Source organism: Pelmatolapia mariae, linkage group LG7 (genome assembly GCF_036321145.2).
Source record: "Pelmatolapia mariae isolate MD_Pm_ZW linkage group LG7, Pm_UMD_F_2, whole genome shotgun sequence".
Classification (NCBI taxonomy): Eukaryota; Metazoa; Chordata; class Actinopteri; order Cichliformes; family Cichlidae; genus Pelmatolapia; species Pelmatolapia mariae.
The window spans coordinates 38,213,104-38,230,049 of NC_086233.1; the positions used below are offsets into that span (position 1 = coordinate 38,213,104).

The following is a 16,946-nucleotide window of genomic DNA, read 5'->3' on the forward strand; positions in this document are numbered from 1 at the left end:
TCTCACCCTATCCTAATTCAATTCAATTTTAATTACATAGCACCAGGAGGATGCTATACATTTTGGTCTATAAATTGATTCCATTTCTTTTTTAACTCCATTTGCTTATTTGTACTATGCTTTCATTTCAGACTGAAATCAAACATCAAACTGCATAATTTTCAATAAAAAACACACTGGAAAAAATTGGGGTGTCCTAAAACTTTTGACCGATAGTGTACTCTCAGACTGATGACTTGTAGTTCCTAGGGGTTTTTTTAAACTGGAATGGGAGGCAGAGCCTTCAGCTTTCAGGGCCCCTGTTCTGTGAAACTAGGTCCCATTTGGGTTAAAGACACCCTGCCTACTGTCAAGAACTTCCTTATGTATAAAGCTTATAGTTGGGGCTGAATCAGGTGACCCTGAATCCTCTTTTAGTTATGCTGCAATAGTCTTAGGCTGCTGGGGGATTCCCATGATACACTAAGTATTCCTCCTTCATTCACCCTTTTACTCACATTATATTTCATCATCATCACCTTTATTTATAAAGCACTTTAAAACAACCACAGCTAATACAAAGTGCTGTACATTGGAACTATATAATACAATTACATAAGATATAAATTAAAGCCAAATAAAGGAAAAAGTAAAATAATTAATTTAATAACTAATTTAATTACAAGAGAAACTAAGTCTCACTGAGGTTAAAGTGGGTTTTAAGACATGATTTAAAAGCGGACAGTGAAGGGCCCTCTCTAACGTGCAAGGGGAAACTATTCCATGATTTAGGACCCATGATAGGAAAGGCTCTGTCCCCTCTGAGCTTGAGCTGGTCAGCTGACCTGAGAGACCGACAGGGTGTGTGGGGATGAAAAAGCTCAGAGAGGTTAGGTGGGGCAAGATTGTGAAAGCATTTAAAAACAAACATGAGAATTTTAAAATGAACTCTAAAAGACACAGGCAGCCAGTGCAGAGAAGGGTTATATGCTCTCTTTTACGAGTTCCTGTTAGGAGTCATGCAGCAGCATTTTGAACCAGCTGCAGACGTGGGAGCAACGACTGATCGATCCCCACATAAAGTGAGTTACAGTAGTCCAGACGGGAAGAAATAAAAGCATAGATCACTGTTTCAAGGTGCTGGCTAGAAAGAAAAGATTTCACTCTTGCCAGTCGCCTTAAATGATAAAAACTGGACTTTTTATACACAACCCTGCATTTGATCAACAGCCCTGGTTCTGCTGGAACTTTCTTCCTGCTAAAAGTGAGTTTTTCCTTCTCACTGTCACCAAAGGCTTGCCCAAAAGGATTTTGTTTGATTGTTGTGGTTTTCTCTACTATTGTGGGGCCTTTACATTGCAAAATAAAGCGCACTAAGGTGACTGTTGTTGTGATTTGACGGTATTGACGTGAATACTGTTTCTACACAAGTATTCAAAGAAGGCATGACCTACTGTGACAAATTCATGAAAACCATTACAAATCTGCTCAGTTGACTAGTGAAAATATAGATTTCGAAACATATTCAAACTGAAACTGGTTTGAAAGCTCTGTGTTATGAGTTTTATTACACTTACCCATATATGGGATCTCTGAAGTCCATTTCACTAAAAAGGAGAAGCAGATCAGCATCAACAGAAAATAGTATAATGTGTGTACTAGGAAATAATGGTGTTTATAGTTAACGGTAAACTGGTACGAGTTTTGCTGTCTTGACAGCTACACTATATTGCCAAAAGTGTTCCCTCGTCTGTCTTCAGACATATGAACTTGAGCAGCATCCCATTCTTAATTCACAGGGTTTAATATCATGTAGCCCCTCCCTTTGCATCTATAACAGCTTCAGGTCTTCTGGGAAGGCTTTCACGAGGTTTAGGAGTGTGTTTATTCTTCCAGAAGTGAATTTGTGAGGTCAGAGACTGATGGTGGATGAGAAGGTCTGGCTCACAGTATCTGCTCTAATTCATTCCAATAGGTTGAATTAGAGCAGATAGGTTCAAGTCAGGACTCTGTGCAGGACAGTCAATTTCTTCTATGCCAAACTCACCTATCTAGGTCTTTATGGACCTTGCTTTGTGCACTAGTGTGCAGTCATGTTGGAACAGGAAGGGACCTTCCCTTTGGGAGCATGAATATATCAAATTGACTACCACTTCGTGGCTGACTTGCTTTTGTTTCCAATCACTTCCACTTTGTTATCATACCACTTATAGTTCACTGTGGAATATTCAGTAGCAATGAAATTTCACAACTGGACTTGTTGCACAAGTAGCATCCTATTACAGTACCACGTGTGAATTCACTGAGTTAAGATGAACCATTGTTTCACAAATGTTTGTAGAAGCAGCCTGCATGACTAGGTGCTTGTTTTTAGACACCTCTGGCCATGAAATTGATTGGAACACCTGAATTCAACAATTTGGATGGTTGAATAAATACCTTTGGCAATATAGAGTATATTATGAGCACAAGATAAGAAAAAAAACAGCCAGTAGTCAGGGTTTCAGGATAACTTTAGGAACTTTCTGAAAAAAATGAGTTTAACCCTTTATTGACCATGGGCCCACCGGCGGGCCCATTTTACAGGTAAATTTGAAGGGCCGGTCAATAAAGGGATAATCAAATACACCAATATCTAAAATCCCTGTTGGGATGGGACTTGTGGCCTATGGAGGTGGGCTCAGGTGTAATCAGAGCAACACTTGACTTTGTTTATCACCTGTTTTTCTATCGACATCAACAAGTCTAACATTCCAGCTAAACTTCAGGGGGTTTCTATTTGAGACTTATGCTTTGTGTGAATGTTACTGACATGTGGGCTACTTTTAGGTGTTGAAAGAAACTACATGAAGTGAGCAAGTCATACTCTCTGATAACACGGTAGCTGCGTTCTCTGAAGAAATCATTTTCTTTGTCAAACTCTCTCTCATCCTCTCCAATCGTCACATTAAACCGTTTCTCCTCAAAGTCAGGCTCCTGCTCCTTACGAATGGTGGCCTTCTTCAGCACCTGTGAGATCCAAACAAATACAGAACAATCTGAAATACTGACAATCTGCGATTGATGTCATCAATTAGCACACATTAACACACAAAGTTTTATCATATCAGGAATATCGGTGAGACTATGTTCCAAGTTCAGTATGTCTAATACTATGAATGGCTCGCTGAAACTGGTCAGTTCAGAAGTTAGGTACCCCCTTGTAAGTAAAATAATTACTGTCAAAAGTCTGTTGATGTTCTTTTCTCTCCAGAAACTAGAGATGGACCGATCCGATATTAAGTATCGGTATCGGTTCGATACTGACCTAAATTACTGGATCGGATATCGGCGAGAAATTAAAAAATGTAATCCGATCCATTAAATATCAAAAAAGCACCTCACAAAACTTGCGACACGACGTAACTCGGCTTGTAACCGTAGCACTTCGAAGCAGTGTGCTCACGTGATAGAGCGGCTGTGTTTATTTGTAGCCTCGCTAGCAATCCAGCATTTCATCTCCGAGGAAGTTCTCCCAGAGAGAAGTAAAGCAAGTGTGTAAGTTCATCTCTGAATGTTTGTAAAGCGTACCTACGTTAAGCTTAACAACCGATATATGGAGCCTCTTCTCTCTCCCTCTCTTGCTGCTACTTCAATCGTGAAACTGCTTAATGATCAGCTGATCGGCTTTTCTGTCGCGAGTCCGTCTCTCTTCTTTGTTTTTGGCCCACTTTGCACCAGAAAGAGGAAACCAGCGGCTGAACAACAGCAGCACGTTTAAGCTTGATAAGCTGTTGTTAGAATTTATTTAATATTACTTTCTAGACCAGGATCCTTTTCTAAGTAGCTGACGGCTGGTAACTGTGCAGGGGCGGATCTAGCAAAGTTTAGCCAGGGGGGCCGATAGGGCATGAACAGGGAAAAGGGGGCACAAAGTCATACTTATCTTTCTTATTCTCATTTAAAGTGTCTAGCTTTTAATAAATAATTATCTGAATCTTACACCCAAAGTTTTAATCTGATGTAAAATGTATAGAAGTCCATTACTGTATATAGTAACTGTTAAGTCTAATATACCCTAGTAAGCTATAGTACTTTTTCCTTTGGGAAAGTACCATCTGTGCAGTCTGCAATTCTGTAGAAGAAAGATGTTGAATATATTTAATTATTCTTGAAAAATAATTTATTTCTGTGCATTTTTTTCACACTGCATCAAATTAAAGTTGATTACGTCGATTAAGCATCATGAGGTGGAGGGTGGGGGTGGTTCCCTTTTTTTTTTTTTGCTGGGAGTTAGCAACCCTATTAGTTAGGTTGCTTAATATTTCTGCTAAGTACTCTTTAAAATACCAGAATAGGAAGGATGGAGTAGGTTTAAGTTTATTAGATTGATCAGTATTGCTGAACTATGAAATATTTTGGGTGCAGTGTATTTTTTACATACAGGTATAACAGAATAGCTTTAGTGTTGTTGTTTATTTAAACTTGAGTATAAACTTATACAAAATGCAGCAAGATATTAAAAAAAAACAGTTTTATTGATTAAAAAACACACTATATCGGATTAATATCGGTATCGGCAGATATCCAAATTTATGATATCGGTATCGGACATAAAAAAGTGGTATCGTGCCATCTCTACCAGAAACAAAAAGAGCTTGTTTCAACAGGACTGTTTATATAGTGCACCTATTTTTGTCCAAAATGATGTTAACATCTATGCAAACTAATTTCCAATACTTGACCCCGCAAGTGATTTTCCCTTTTAACTTCACTCTCTCATGCTCAGTGGAATACGTGGTAAAAAACCTTACATTTCATTTACAGTAATATTGTCATAAACTTGATTATTATTAATTATTAATATGATTGCACCCATCTTGTTAATTTCACTCTACATGAAAATGCGAAATCATTAGCAGTAAAGACTCTCACTATGCAAGAATTTTGTTCACACATTTAAGTTCAGTGTGAGTGTCTTCACTTTCACGCTTGTAACTCAAAACTGGCATCTGAGCAGATTATTTATTTATTTTTTTTTGCTTAAGCTTCAACTTTTAACAAACACCTTGTTGGCAAAATGCAAGAGATCAAAACACATTTGGTTAACAAATTAGGCTTTATAAATGTTTACCAGGCTAAAGGGTAAGGCTTTCCAAGCTGCCTACAGGAAAATACAATAAATTCTATTTGCAAGCATTTGCTTGGAATGCCGTTAAACAGACTATAGTGGCAGGTAGTTAACACACACACCGCAGTGTGATTGGCATTCCATTTGGCGGAAGCTCAATTTAGTTTCCAGTGACAAGCAGTGGAACTGTTTACCTCTTTAGCATGGCGCAGTCCTCTCTCCCAGGCACTCTCCACAGGAGGTTCCACTGGAGGTGGTGGTGGAGGCAGTTCCTCCACAGCAGGAGCAGCCTGAAACAGCGAAGAATCATTAATTTATCTTACTTGCAGAGAGATACAGAAGAAGCCTGATGAGATTCTCAGCAGAATTCAAGCTAGCACAGAATTCACAACATTGACTCACGTCCTACAATACAAAAAAATACAAAAAAAGCATGATAGATGGGTCTTAGCAGTACTATGTACAGTCACTGTAACAGAGGCACACATACCCAAGGATTATTGGGTATGAGTGGGTGTGGTCCTCCAGGAGGTGCCCCATTAGGTGAGAAGAGGTCTGGCTTACTGATGAGGGAATAGTTTCCTTTGTCATTGACTCCAGGGTGGATAAAGCGACAATTCATTCCCCAGGTACAATTTCCTGAAGAAGGCACAACATTATTTATTATTTATTATTGTAACTTTGCTTGGGGTTTACAGAGATTTTTTTTTTAAGTATTATATGTCAACATTGATACTCTTGAATTCAGACACCAATATGAGAGAAAGATTCTTTAATCTTAATCTGACTAGTATTCTGTTATTTATGTTAGGAAGTATGTTGTGGGACGGGCTACTGTTCAGTTCAAAAGATAAATTACAAATCTTTATGATCATCTTGGAGCAAATTAAGGTGATACTCAATCTATGTGAAACTTTAAAAATGAGACAAAAATTTTGCAGTCACAGATATAATGGATCAACAGTTTCACTTAAAAGTTTCTTGTTTTCAAAGTTTCTTATTAAGTACATGCCTCTCTAAAAGCAGAGGGGAAAACTTAAAGCTGAATAAAGTTTAAAGTTCAATAGCTCCCTCTACTGTAGATAAACTGAAATAATCAGACAGATATTCTTAATACATTAAAAAGGCTAAAAGGTTTGTGGGAGTTGACAATTTCTCACAGCTGGTACTGTCACATGGCAACAGCCATCATTCTTTTGGAGACTGTCACTGTCACTAAAGATGTCACTTTAAAATCTCATCTGTGTAAACTATGCCAGAGGAAAAACAGAGTTTAGGGTGTTTTCTTGAAGTTTAAAACAATGATTTACTATGATCAGATGTAGGAATACTTTGTTACTGTTCTTAACTAGAACTTTCTGGTATGTGTAGTTCAAGTATTTATTTTTTCTGAAAATGTACTCCCTATGTTTTACACAAACATATGTAACTTTCTACTTTTTAAATTTTCATAGCAAGCTTGTTTTGCCTGAAGTTTTAATTACTATTATCATCGTGTTGATGCATATTGTCCAAAAATCAAACCAATCTGAGTCTGAATGAAGGGAAGAGCAAAACATTAAAAGAAAATTCTGATAAATCCAGGATATATCACATACAATGACATGAAAGATTCAAAAAGATATAGTTTATGCATAATTTATAGAGCTATAATCAGGGGTCAAAGTGGGTTGCAATGGCATTTGTGGTCACGCAGCTTCAGCGAGTCTGCTAGCTAAAAGGTACAGTTGCTGTATTTATGGAGAGAAAAAGTGTGTGAAATAACTTCTCAACCTGGTAAAGAAAGATTTTTTTTTTTTAAGAAAAACAAAAAAAACTTTGAATTCTCTGCAGTTTACTGCTGGAAAAACACGTGCTCTTATGAAGACAGCTCATGAAATATTGTCACATGATGAATTCAGTTGTATAAATCCACAAAGAACAATGAACATCAGAGCAGCAGTAAGCACTAAGAAAATTTCTTTCAACTCACAAAAGAAATTATGGTGAGTTGTGATTCTTTTCCCCCCACACCAAGCCATTAAAGCTGATCTTAAGGTTTCCACATTGGCAGAATCACACTTTAACTCCAGACTCCACTCATTGCTCTGTTTAAGTTGCGGCAGAGTCACCCTTTACAATGTCAGCAATAGCAAATAGCAGTTTTTGAAAAGCTAATATTATTTCATTGTTACATCAATATAGCACAAAGTAGAGATAGCTTAGCAGAAAAATAGCTAGTGTAAATGTCCTCCAAATAAACATTTTACTTTCTTACTTTGAGTAGATTTAACTGAACTTTTTCACTTTTACTTAAGTAAAAAAAAAAAGTATAGTAGTGCCAAATATACATTCTATTTTTTTTTTTTAGAAATAGGATATGGCATTGCTCAGAGAAAAAATTACAAAATGTACATCTTGACCATAGCTACATATGAAGGTTTTTCACAGGTCATTAAATAGGAACAGTCACTGAGTGAATCCAAGTACCGTATTTTCCGCACTATAAGGCGCACTTAAAATCCTTTCTCCATTTCTAAAAAATCGACAGTGCGCCTTATGTATGAATTCTGGTTGTGCTTACTGACCTCAAACAGATTTTATGTGGTACACGGCGCTCAAAAATCTGTCAAGAAAATGTTTTATTACGACTTTGGTAAGCTACGAAGCCGCACCACTTGATGGATTGTCTGAGCATTACGGCTACTGCAGTCAGGAGTCTCGCGGAGTAATCTGGGTCCAAAACTCCGTCCGCTTCAGGTCCCAAAGTCAAACGAACACTGCGGCATCACTGAGACTTAAAAACTGTCTAAATTCTTTCATCTTTAATAAAATGATCGGGTTGCTGCTTTACCATGTGTAACAATTAAGTTTAACATCCAGGCATCCATGAAAACAGAATTTATTAAATTTAAAGGAGTTAGAAGTTAGCAGGAAGTTAGCTTGCTAGTTTCCACCTAAACATGATATACCACGTTCTGACTGAGAGATTTCTGAAAAAATTAAAACGTACAGCTCTGCTGTCACTTCCAACATAAACGAAGACAGAAAACTAAACAGCAGTGATGTTTGTAGGGTTACTGGAGATGGACTAGCTAGTACATAATGATTTGCTACGTGATGGATAGCCACACATCTATGTTAGCATAACATAAACACATAGACTAACTTTTTTCCACTCCATGAAAGTTAACATGCGGGTTCCTTTTTGTTAGGGATGCAATCGCATGGCAGGATGCTGTAAACGTACCAAACTTCAGTCAGGAGAACAACTGAAATAATCTATCCACAATGTGAAGTTAGTAATTAATATACTGAAACAACATGAGAATAGAGCAGCTGCGAGAGAATTCAACATTAATGAATGAATGGTACGGAAGTGGAGGAAGCAAGAAGAATGAGTTGAGTAAAGTTTGAATTATCTGACTGTTTTGTTTCGCTTCATGCACCTTATAATCCTGTGCGCCTTATGTATGAAAACAGACGCGTTCATCGACAGTGCACCATATAATCCAGTGCACATATGGTCCGAAAAATACGGTACACCAAAAATCAGGACAAATGGTGAATAATCTATACCAGGGGTGTCCAACTCCAGGCCTCGAGGGCCGGTGTCCTGCAGCTTTTAGATGTGTCCTTGATCCAATAAAGCTGATTTAAATGACTAAATTACCTCCTCAACATATCTTGACGTTCTCCATAGGCCTGGTAATGACTGAATCATTGTAATGGTAATAATCATTTGAGTGAGGTGTGTTGATCCAGGGTGATGTCTAAAACCTGGAGGACACTGGCCTTTGAGGCCTGGATTTGAACCAATGATAAATGCTTTGTCATTTGATATAACTGATCATTACATGGATGAAGAAAACTGATCAGACATTATTTAAGTTGTGTTCAATTAAAGCACACTGATAAGCTAGGTTCTAATTAAAATACTGCTGGGGGCTTCCCATGATGCATTGAGCTTTTCTCCTTTTCTCACCCCTTTTCACATAACATGTGTTTAGACTCTGTATTTTCACTTTTTTCCACAGCATGTCTTTTGTCTCATCTTCCTCCCGTCACCCCCATCCTATCGCGGCAGATGGCTGCACCTCCCTGAGCCTGATTTTTTCAGTGGTTTCTTCTTGTTAAAACAGAGTTTTTCCTTTCCACTGTTACCAAAGTACTCAGTCATAGAGTCTGATTAAAGTGGTGGGTGGGCTCTCTAACATTTTGAAAGAAGCCAATTTAGCCTAGCGTTAGCCTCAACGTGCTTTGAGTCACAGTGGCTATATACAGTGCCTTGAAAAACTATTTGCCCCTTTGAAATGTCTTAGTTTTTTTTTTTCTTTGCATATTTTTCACACAGAAATGTTTCCGATCAAACAAATTTTGATATTAGAAAATGATTCCAAATAAATACAATCCAAGTAAATACAAAAATGTAATTTTTAAAACATTATTTATTAGAGGAAAAAAGCTATCAAATACAGTGGTCCCTCGTTTATCGTGGGACTTACATTCTAAAAATAACCCGTGATAGGTGAAATCCGTGAAGTAGCCAACTTTATTTTTTACAATTATTATAGATGTTTTAAGGCTATTAAACCCCACACTACACACTTTATACACTTTTCTCAGACAGGCATGAACATTTTCTCGCTTTTCTCTCTTATTTAAACACTCTCAAAGTTCAAACCTTCGTAAAAAAATAAGTCCAGTGTTATAGAATGAAACCAAAGGCACCCGCAGTTGCCTTTGACGATGCAAAATGTTTCGTCGACATTGTTGTGTTTGTTGGGGAGAAAACTTACAAACATACAGTACAGCACTTCACAGTCACACTGCTAGCGATCGAGGATTTATGTAAACAAGATTGATTGACAATGGTCTACAGCCAATCAGGACAGAGAACACAATGTGCTGTAAAAAAGCATGCAAAATTGCACCCAAAAAAAATCCGCAAAACAGCGAAAGGTGAACTGCGTTATAGCGGGGGACCACTGTATATCAAATATGCCCCATGTGAAAAAGTAAAAAGGATGAAGGTAAATACTTTACTATGGCACTTCATCTGCTGTTCACCACCTACCTTTAATGAAAAACCTGCAGATGGGACGTGGTCGGATCTTCCTGTCTGAAGGATCTTTGACCTCCCCCTCCTCCAGATCATCATCCTGCATACACATACACAAGCCAAGTCATGACACTTCACAACACATCACTGTATCCAGACTATTAACTTGGCCAGAACTATTGTTGTGAAGTGTGTCTTATTTGTATTTCAAGTGCAAAGTAGAAATTATTTTAAATGTCTAATGAGGAACAATCACTGGGGATGGGTTTAGAAAAAGAAAAAAAAAAAAGATTTCCTAATTCAAATCAATTTTAATTTGAATAATCCGATATCGATCAAATCCTGCAATCAATTTTTTTAATTAATGTATTTTGCCAGAAATATCAGAATCTCAGCTAAAAGCTCACAAAACTATTTCAACAACCACCAAAGAGCTAAAATAGAAAAAAATTAAAGAGCATATAGACAGATTCTACACAAAGACGTAAACACACGGCTTGTTCACTCGATGGCACGAGTGCTGAAAGCCAACATCTCATCCCAGAATCCAAAAATGCAGGTTTCGTCACTGCGAACTCTGAATTTTGCAGCATATTTTCAAGAGGGTTATGTGCTATAAAAGATCAGGGCAGTAAAAACTCCTTTATATTTTTCTGGGTTTTAGCCTCAGTTACGTTGACACAAAGGCATCTGCTGTGATGCTTACACCTCTGATGAAGTCTCAAAAGTGTCAGCATTGTTTTTATACCTAGATGGTTTACACCAAGTTTGTAATTGCAGAGAAATAGTCAATTCACTTTGGGCATGTCATTTTCCAGCAGGAACCTCAGAAAAACCCCTGGGGCTTTACGGATTAAATAATAAGTCCAAGACTGTAACTGCTTTAGGATCCGTTTTCCTAATTTGGAAATAAATATATTTTATTTACAAGGTTTAGAGGGTTCTTTCAAAAGTACATATCCAAGATAAATTATCATAATTATAATATTTCTGACTGAGTCAAAAACGGAATTGAATCGAACCGGGGCCTTGTGAATCAGAATTGAATCAGTTAAAGAAATCAGTGAAAATACTCAGCCCTAACAATCACTAGTGTGTGACATGTGATCCAGGCAGTTATAAGATAAAGACTTTAGTGCCCATTTTGCCTCTCCACTAGAGGCAGAACATGACATCACTTGGCTGGTTGGTACTAACAGACTTGTTAGCCCAGTCTGTTGACAGAACCAATAACTCAGTGGGGAAAAAGAGGACACTAAGACTAAAAAGCCGTCTAATGGTGGCCACTTTTGCACTTCTCTTGGCTGCAGCAATCAGTTTTATGTTTAAAAAAAACCCCACAAGTACATTCTGTCCACTTTTACGCTCTGTCTTTTAGGCAGTAAGTGCCTCCTCGCTGTTGGCTAGCTAAACTGAAACAGGAAAATCCACCTGTTAGCTGTAACGTTGGGGTTTGTAGAATACGTTATGAATCAGGTACACTGACAAGCTGCATTTCAACACACTGATTTTTTTTTTTTTTTCTTGTCAGGTCAGGTGTACAGACCGAGGAGCGCAATCACCTGATGTCTTCATGATGTGTCCTTCATATGCTCATTGCGCAACATGTCTGACAATCCCCGTTATATGAAACGCTGCCTTCAATTTGGAGACGGTACTAGGGCTCACTCCAAACAATGTTAGAACTTGGTTTTTTTGAAACATCAAAGCCCATTTTCCATCAGTACCTACTCAGATCAACTCATGACGACTCGACTGGTTTTCCATTACATTTCAGTACTATCTTATGTGCATGCTCGTCATCATAGCAACGGTGCCAAGCATCATGTGACGTAATTAACATGCGACACGAGGTGGATGCTGAGAAAACAGTATACTTGGTGCTTGGTCTGTGGTTTTTTTTTTTGTCAGACTCGAAGAAAATGACGTTGTTTTTGTGTAGCCATTTCCCTTGTTGCCGGGTTTCAAAAATAGTGGTTTTGACTTTCATGAATGAAAGGCTCTCATGACTCATTGAGTGATGCCACTGACCAACCAATAGGTGGCATGCAATCTAATAACGTCACATTTTAGTACTTGCTCAGATCGCTTGGAACCCCGGCTGAGTAAATACCAAAAAAAGGTACCTGGTACCAGTTACTATGACCTAATTTTAATATGCCCGAATTAAGAATTCACACCCTTAAAACCCTTCTGTTTACATTCTGTAGTGCGCACAACAAGACATGCCTAGGCATGTCAGAGAACAAGAACTCAAAACCAAAAAAAAAAAGAACTAAACCAAAACACTAAAGTTGAAAGCAAAACCTTTTTCACCACTTAAGGCAGAAGCAGGCTACCAATACACATAGGGCTATGGTGGAGCAGATGTGTTGTCCAGAAGTTGTTATGGCTGCCTATACTGTGGTGTGAAAAAGTCTTTTGCCCACTTGCTGATTTTCTATTGTTGTATATGTCAGTCACACTTAATTGTTCAGATCATCAAAAAATGTAAATATTAGATAAAGATAACAAAAGTAAACATGAAATTCAGTTTCTACATGAAGGTTTTTATTATTAAGGGGGAAAAAATCCAAACCTACATGGCCCTGTGTGAAAAAGTGATTGCTGCTAAATCCATTGCAATAATTGGTAATAAGTATCTTGGAGGGCTGTGGAGGAATTTTGACCCACTCATCTTTGCAGAATTGTTGTAATTCAGCCAAATTGGAGGATTTTTTAACAGGAACCACCTTTTTAAAGGTCATGCCACAGTATTTCAATAAGATTCAGATCAGGACATTGATTAGGCCGCTCCATAGTCTTCATTTTGCTTTCCTTAAGCCATTCAGAGATGAACTTGCTAGTGTGTTTTAGATCATTGTATTGATGCAGAAGCCAATTGTGCTTCATCTTGAGGTCATAAACACATGGCCAAACACTGTCCTCCAAGAGCAGAATTAGCAGTATCTTCCCAAAAGCCTTGGGGATCATAGAGATATTTCCTGGCAAAACTTATTAACCAACCCCCCCCCATAAACACCTTCATTTAGAAATGTAATTTTGTGTTTACTTGTGTTATCAGTGTGTAACATTTACATTTGTTTGATGATCGGAAACATTTAAGTGTGACAAACATAGAAATCAGGAAGAAAGTCAGAAAGGGGGCAAAATACTTTTTCACACTAGTCTATAAAACATTCAAAACTGAAAACATATTTCTAGTTTTAGTTATTTGACCGTATCTGTGCAGAGGTTTTACAGGGCCAAGATGCTTTTGTTTTGTACAGCTTAAGTTGTTAAGCTGTTATTTTATACTTACTAAATACTAACACTACTAAATTTAAACACTGTATCAATGACAATATTATTTCTGCTTAGCATCGTAAATATTGTTATCACAAACATTCTTGAAATATTGTGATGTAATTATGAGACTATATCACCCAATCCCAATGAAATACTTGTGTTAAACCCCTTGAATTAAATTTGAAAATCTGTACTTCAACCACATTTTGACTGATTAAAAATCTACTGTGATAGTGTACAGTGGCAAAACTTTCCAGAACTACTTGATTTAAAAAACAAAACAAAAAACAAAACAGAATTACATTAACGTATCAGTGGTGGGCCGAATATCAGTATATGTTTTATATTGCAAAGGGACTTGTATTGTGCGCTTTCTCATCCACAGCTCTATTCAGGTTTTGCAAGAATGTATAAGTCAACTATTAATCAAATACAAACTCTATTTGGACGTTTTTTGGTTTTCCCTCTTTTGCTCTTCACACAGACTGTTTACTCGCATGCTAAAACGTGACTCGTGAGAAGACTATGGACTTTAAACACAAAAAGAAAGAAGAAACCTTTGAGTTCTGAAAATGTTAAGCCTACAAGGCTTCATATTCTTATTTCCCTATTATGAGAGTGTAACACACACTCAACACACTCAGCAGTAGCATAAAGAGCATCCAGCCAAATTAGGTCCAGTCCACTTGGATTTTTTTTCTCAGATTTAACACCACTCTTTATGTTTAAGGCTATTTGTTCTAAAGGTTTATCAATAAAACAAAAACACAGTAGCAGTGCTTCCTGACTAAAGGCTTATTTTCAAACACAAGGGATTTTTACGATTTACCTACACTCAGCAAATCAGACAGCACTACTACCAACAGAACTACAATAACTTACATCAATCTCTCCTTCATCAATTTCTCCATCATCCTCATCCTTTTTCTTGTCTCTGAAGGATTCCTGTCGTATCCTCTCCGGCCCTTTCGACCCATCTGTCCTCCTGGATTCACTGTGTTTAGGAGATGGTGGAAGGATTGATTTTTTCTCCTTTTTACTGCTTTTGTCCTCGCTTTCCTCCTCATCTTCATCTCCCTCTACTTTTGTGTCTTCCTCATCTTCCTCCTCGTGTGTAGGGATGCCAGGCTCCTCTGGGACCTCCTCATCATAATCAAGCTCATGTTCGTCCAGTTCCCGGGAAACTGACACAGAGTCATCCTTCACTTCCCTTAGCGCAGCAGCTCTCCTTGTCTCTTCATCTCTTATTCTTCCATCCTCTTCATCTTTGTTTTTGTAATCCTCCTCTTGATCATCCACTTCAGCTACCTCACATTCTGCAGAGGCAGCTTTTATGTAGTCATCATATCCTTCCTTCCAGTCTTCTCCATCTTTTCCAGCACTAAGGCTCTTGACATGTTCTGGCTCAGAGTCTGGGGATAATGGAGTGCCAACAACTCTCTCCTCATCCTCCTTTCTTTCCCTCTCCTCCGCCACCTGAGGACTGTCTTCATTCCCCTCCATAAGCACAATGCTCTCATCATCCTGTCCCAACTCTCCCATTTCTCCAAAAGGTTCCTCATCCTCTGGCTCCGACACAAAGTCAGGCACCACCTCATCCTCCTCTTCCTCTAATTCCACATGTTTTCCATGGCTTTCCATCACTTCTATGTCCCCTTCTTCATTAAGGATCTCGCTGTCTGAAATGACCCTGTCCTCCTCTTCATTAGGAGACTCCAGCAACTCACTGTCAGAAAGACCCTTCTCCTCCTCCTCAGGAGACTGAGGGGACTGGGTAGGGCTTTCAGGAGTATCCATGTGAATCCACTCTGGTGCAAAACAAAAACAAAAAAAGCAATCTGTCAAAAAAAAAAGAAAAGACAACTGTATGTCACCAGTAATCTGATAGCAATTAATTACTGTTTAATGTAATGCTACGTGCCTTTTGTTAATCGATTTAAAAACAGTCGGTTAAAAACAGTCACAATTAACCAATAAAATGTCTATAATCACAAATTAAATTTAAAATGATGCACCACAAAAATATGTTAATTCTGCTACCCACTGAAAGAAAGATGGTACAGTTAACTTATATAGTAACATATAACTGTCATACACCATACGTTAAATACTTGTTTTTGTTTTAGTTCATTTGGTGATTGCTGACACAAAGAACGGAAAAGAACTAATTTCTATTAACTTTGATAACACCTTTCCTGAGATTGAGACGTAGCTATATGTTGGTCACAGCAGTATATGTTTTATGAAATTATAGTTTCCGGCGCTGCTAATTCATCAGCAAAGTAAACGTTAGCTATAACAAGCTAACTAACAACCACCATTTAGTTTTAGGTGTATATAAGTCTCCATATTGCTCCATGGTACAACTATATGTGTATACATAATTAGATAACATGCTCAAGTTTATAAAGACTACAGGTTTCCCTGTATCATAATGTCTCTGGTAACACTTACAATGGCTGGGTCGCGCTAGTTCGCAACAAGGCCCATAACTTGGCGGCGCGAAGACAAAGCTAATAACGGGTAAAGTGTCCCCAACCTATGGATAGTTTTCTTCAGCGATTATAAACGCTTGGCTTAACCGTACAAATAAGTGGACACTACCGGTTTAGTACGAAGCGTTCGCACCAGTACACTTGGCCGTCTTACGGTTAACAATGTAGCCTCCCCTGAAGCTAAGCTAAAAGAGCAAGTACACTGTGCTAGGAGCTAACAACACATTTTTAATCACCTTGCCGACACGAAGCTCTATAAAGACCACGCCTCTCCCTTTTCAGCTGCACTCTCTCGCGGATATAACTTTTTACAGTCTGCAATAAATATTAGACGGTTTTATTTTTAGCCGCTGTAGCGATGAAAATAAAACACCCTGCACGGCCCAGCGAGAGCGGCCATTACCTCAACGTCATCAAAATACGACAACCGTGTGGTTGGAACCGCGCTGAAAGCTAATCAGGGCAGATCTGAGATCAGTATGGGCCAACGTTGACAGGAGAATATCTGTAATATTTTAACAATGTTGTTAGACATACATGATTTTTAACCAGTTACTTAGAAATCATGGAAGACATTTTTGGGGAGCAGTTACGTCGTTCCATGTAACTATTATTTTTGATTAATGTTTTCTCTTCTATTCACTTGGTGACCTCTCATCTCTGTTGACAATAACTGTAATATGGATACAATGTTCCACCACTAATTCTTTTTGAATTAACTATTTGAGTCAACTCATCTAATTTCCTTTATTTCAGTTCTCCATATCCAAAGACAAATTTAACTTTTTTTTTTAGTTCACTAAAGAATAAATTAATAACAAAGTAATCATATCAGTATTATGACCAGTGACTATATAAAAGTAGATTTTCGTCAATGATGTTGATTGTTGCAGTTAATAAACTTTTTAACATAATTCTTGATCATTGTTATTTTTTTTGCCTTGAAAACAGTAGCTCACATTAAGCTCACAGCAAGTTGAGTGGCTGAGTGAAAAACGTAATACTTAATACTGGTGGCAGCCAGTGCTACCCC

General features: G+C 37.9%; 1 protein-coding gene across 1 annotated transcript in view; it reads right to left on the reverse strand.

The window, feature by feature from the left end:
• The window catches only part of zc3h18 (zinc finger CCCH-type containing 18), a 54,832-nt gene extending 38,516 nt beyond the window's left edge, over positions 1-16,316 (reverse strand). Inside the window, exons 1-7 of the mRNA XM_063479015.1 lie at positions 15,873-16,316; positions 14,301-15,256; positions 10,146-10,230; positions 5,580-5,728; positions 5,284-5,379; positions 2,846-2,988; positions 1,557-1,586 (exon numbers count right to left, since the gene is read on the reverse strand). Of these exons, the coding sequence (XP_063335085.1) occupies positions 1,557-1,586; positions 2,846-2,988; positions 5,284-5,379; positions 5,580-5,728; positions 10,146-10,230; positions 14,301-15,215 (1,418 nt within the window). The 5' untranslated portion in view covers positions 15,216-15,256; positions 15,873-16,316. The remainder of the gene's footprint in view (positions 1-1,556; positions 1,587-2,845; positions 2,989-5,283; positions 5,380-5,579; positions 5,729-10,145; positions 10,231-14,300; positions 15,257-15,872) is intronic.
• Positions 16,317-16,946: the final 630 nt, after the last annotated feature.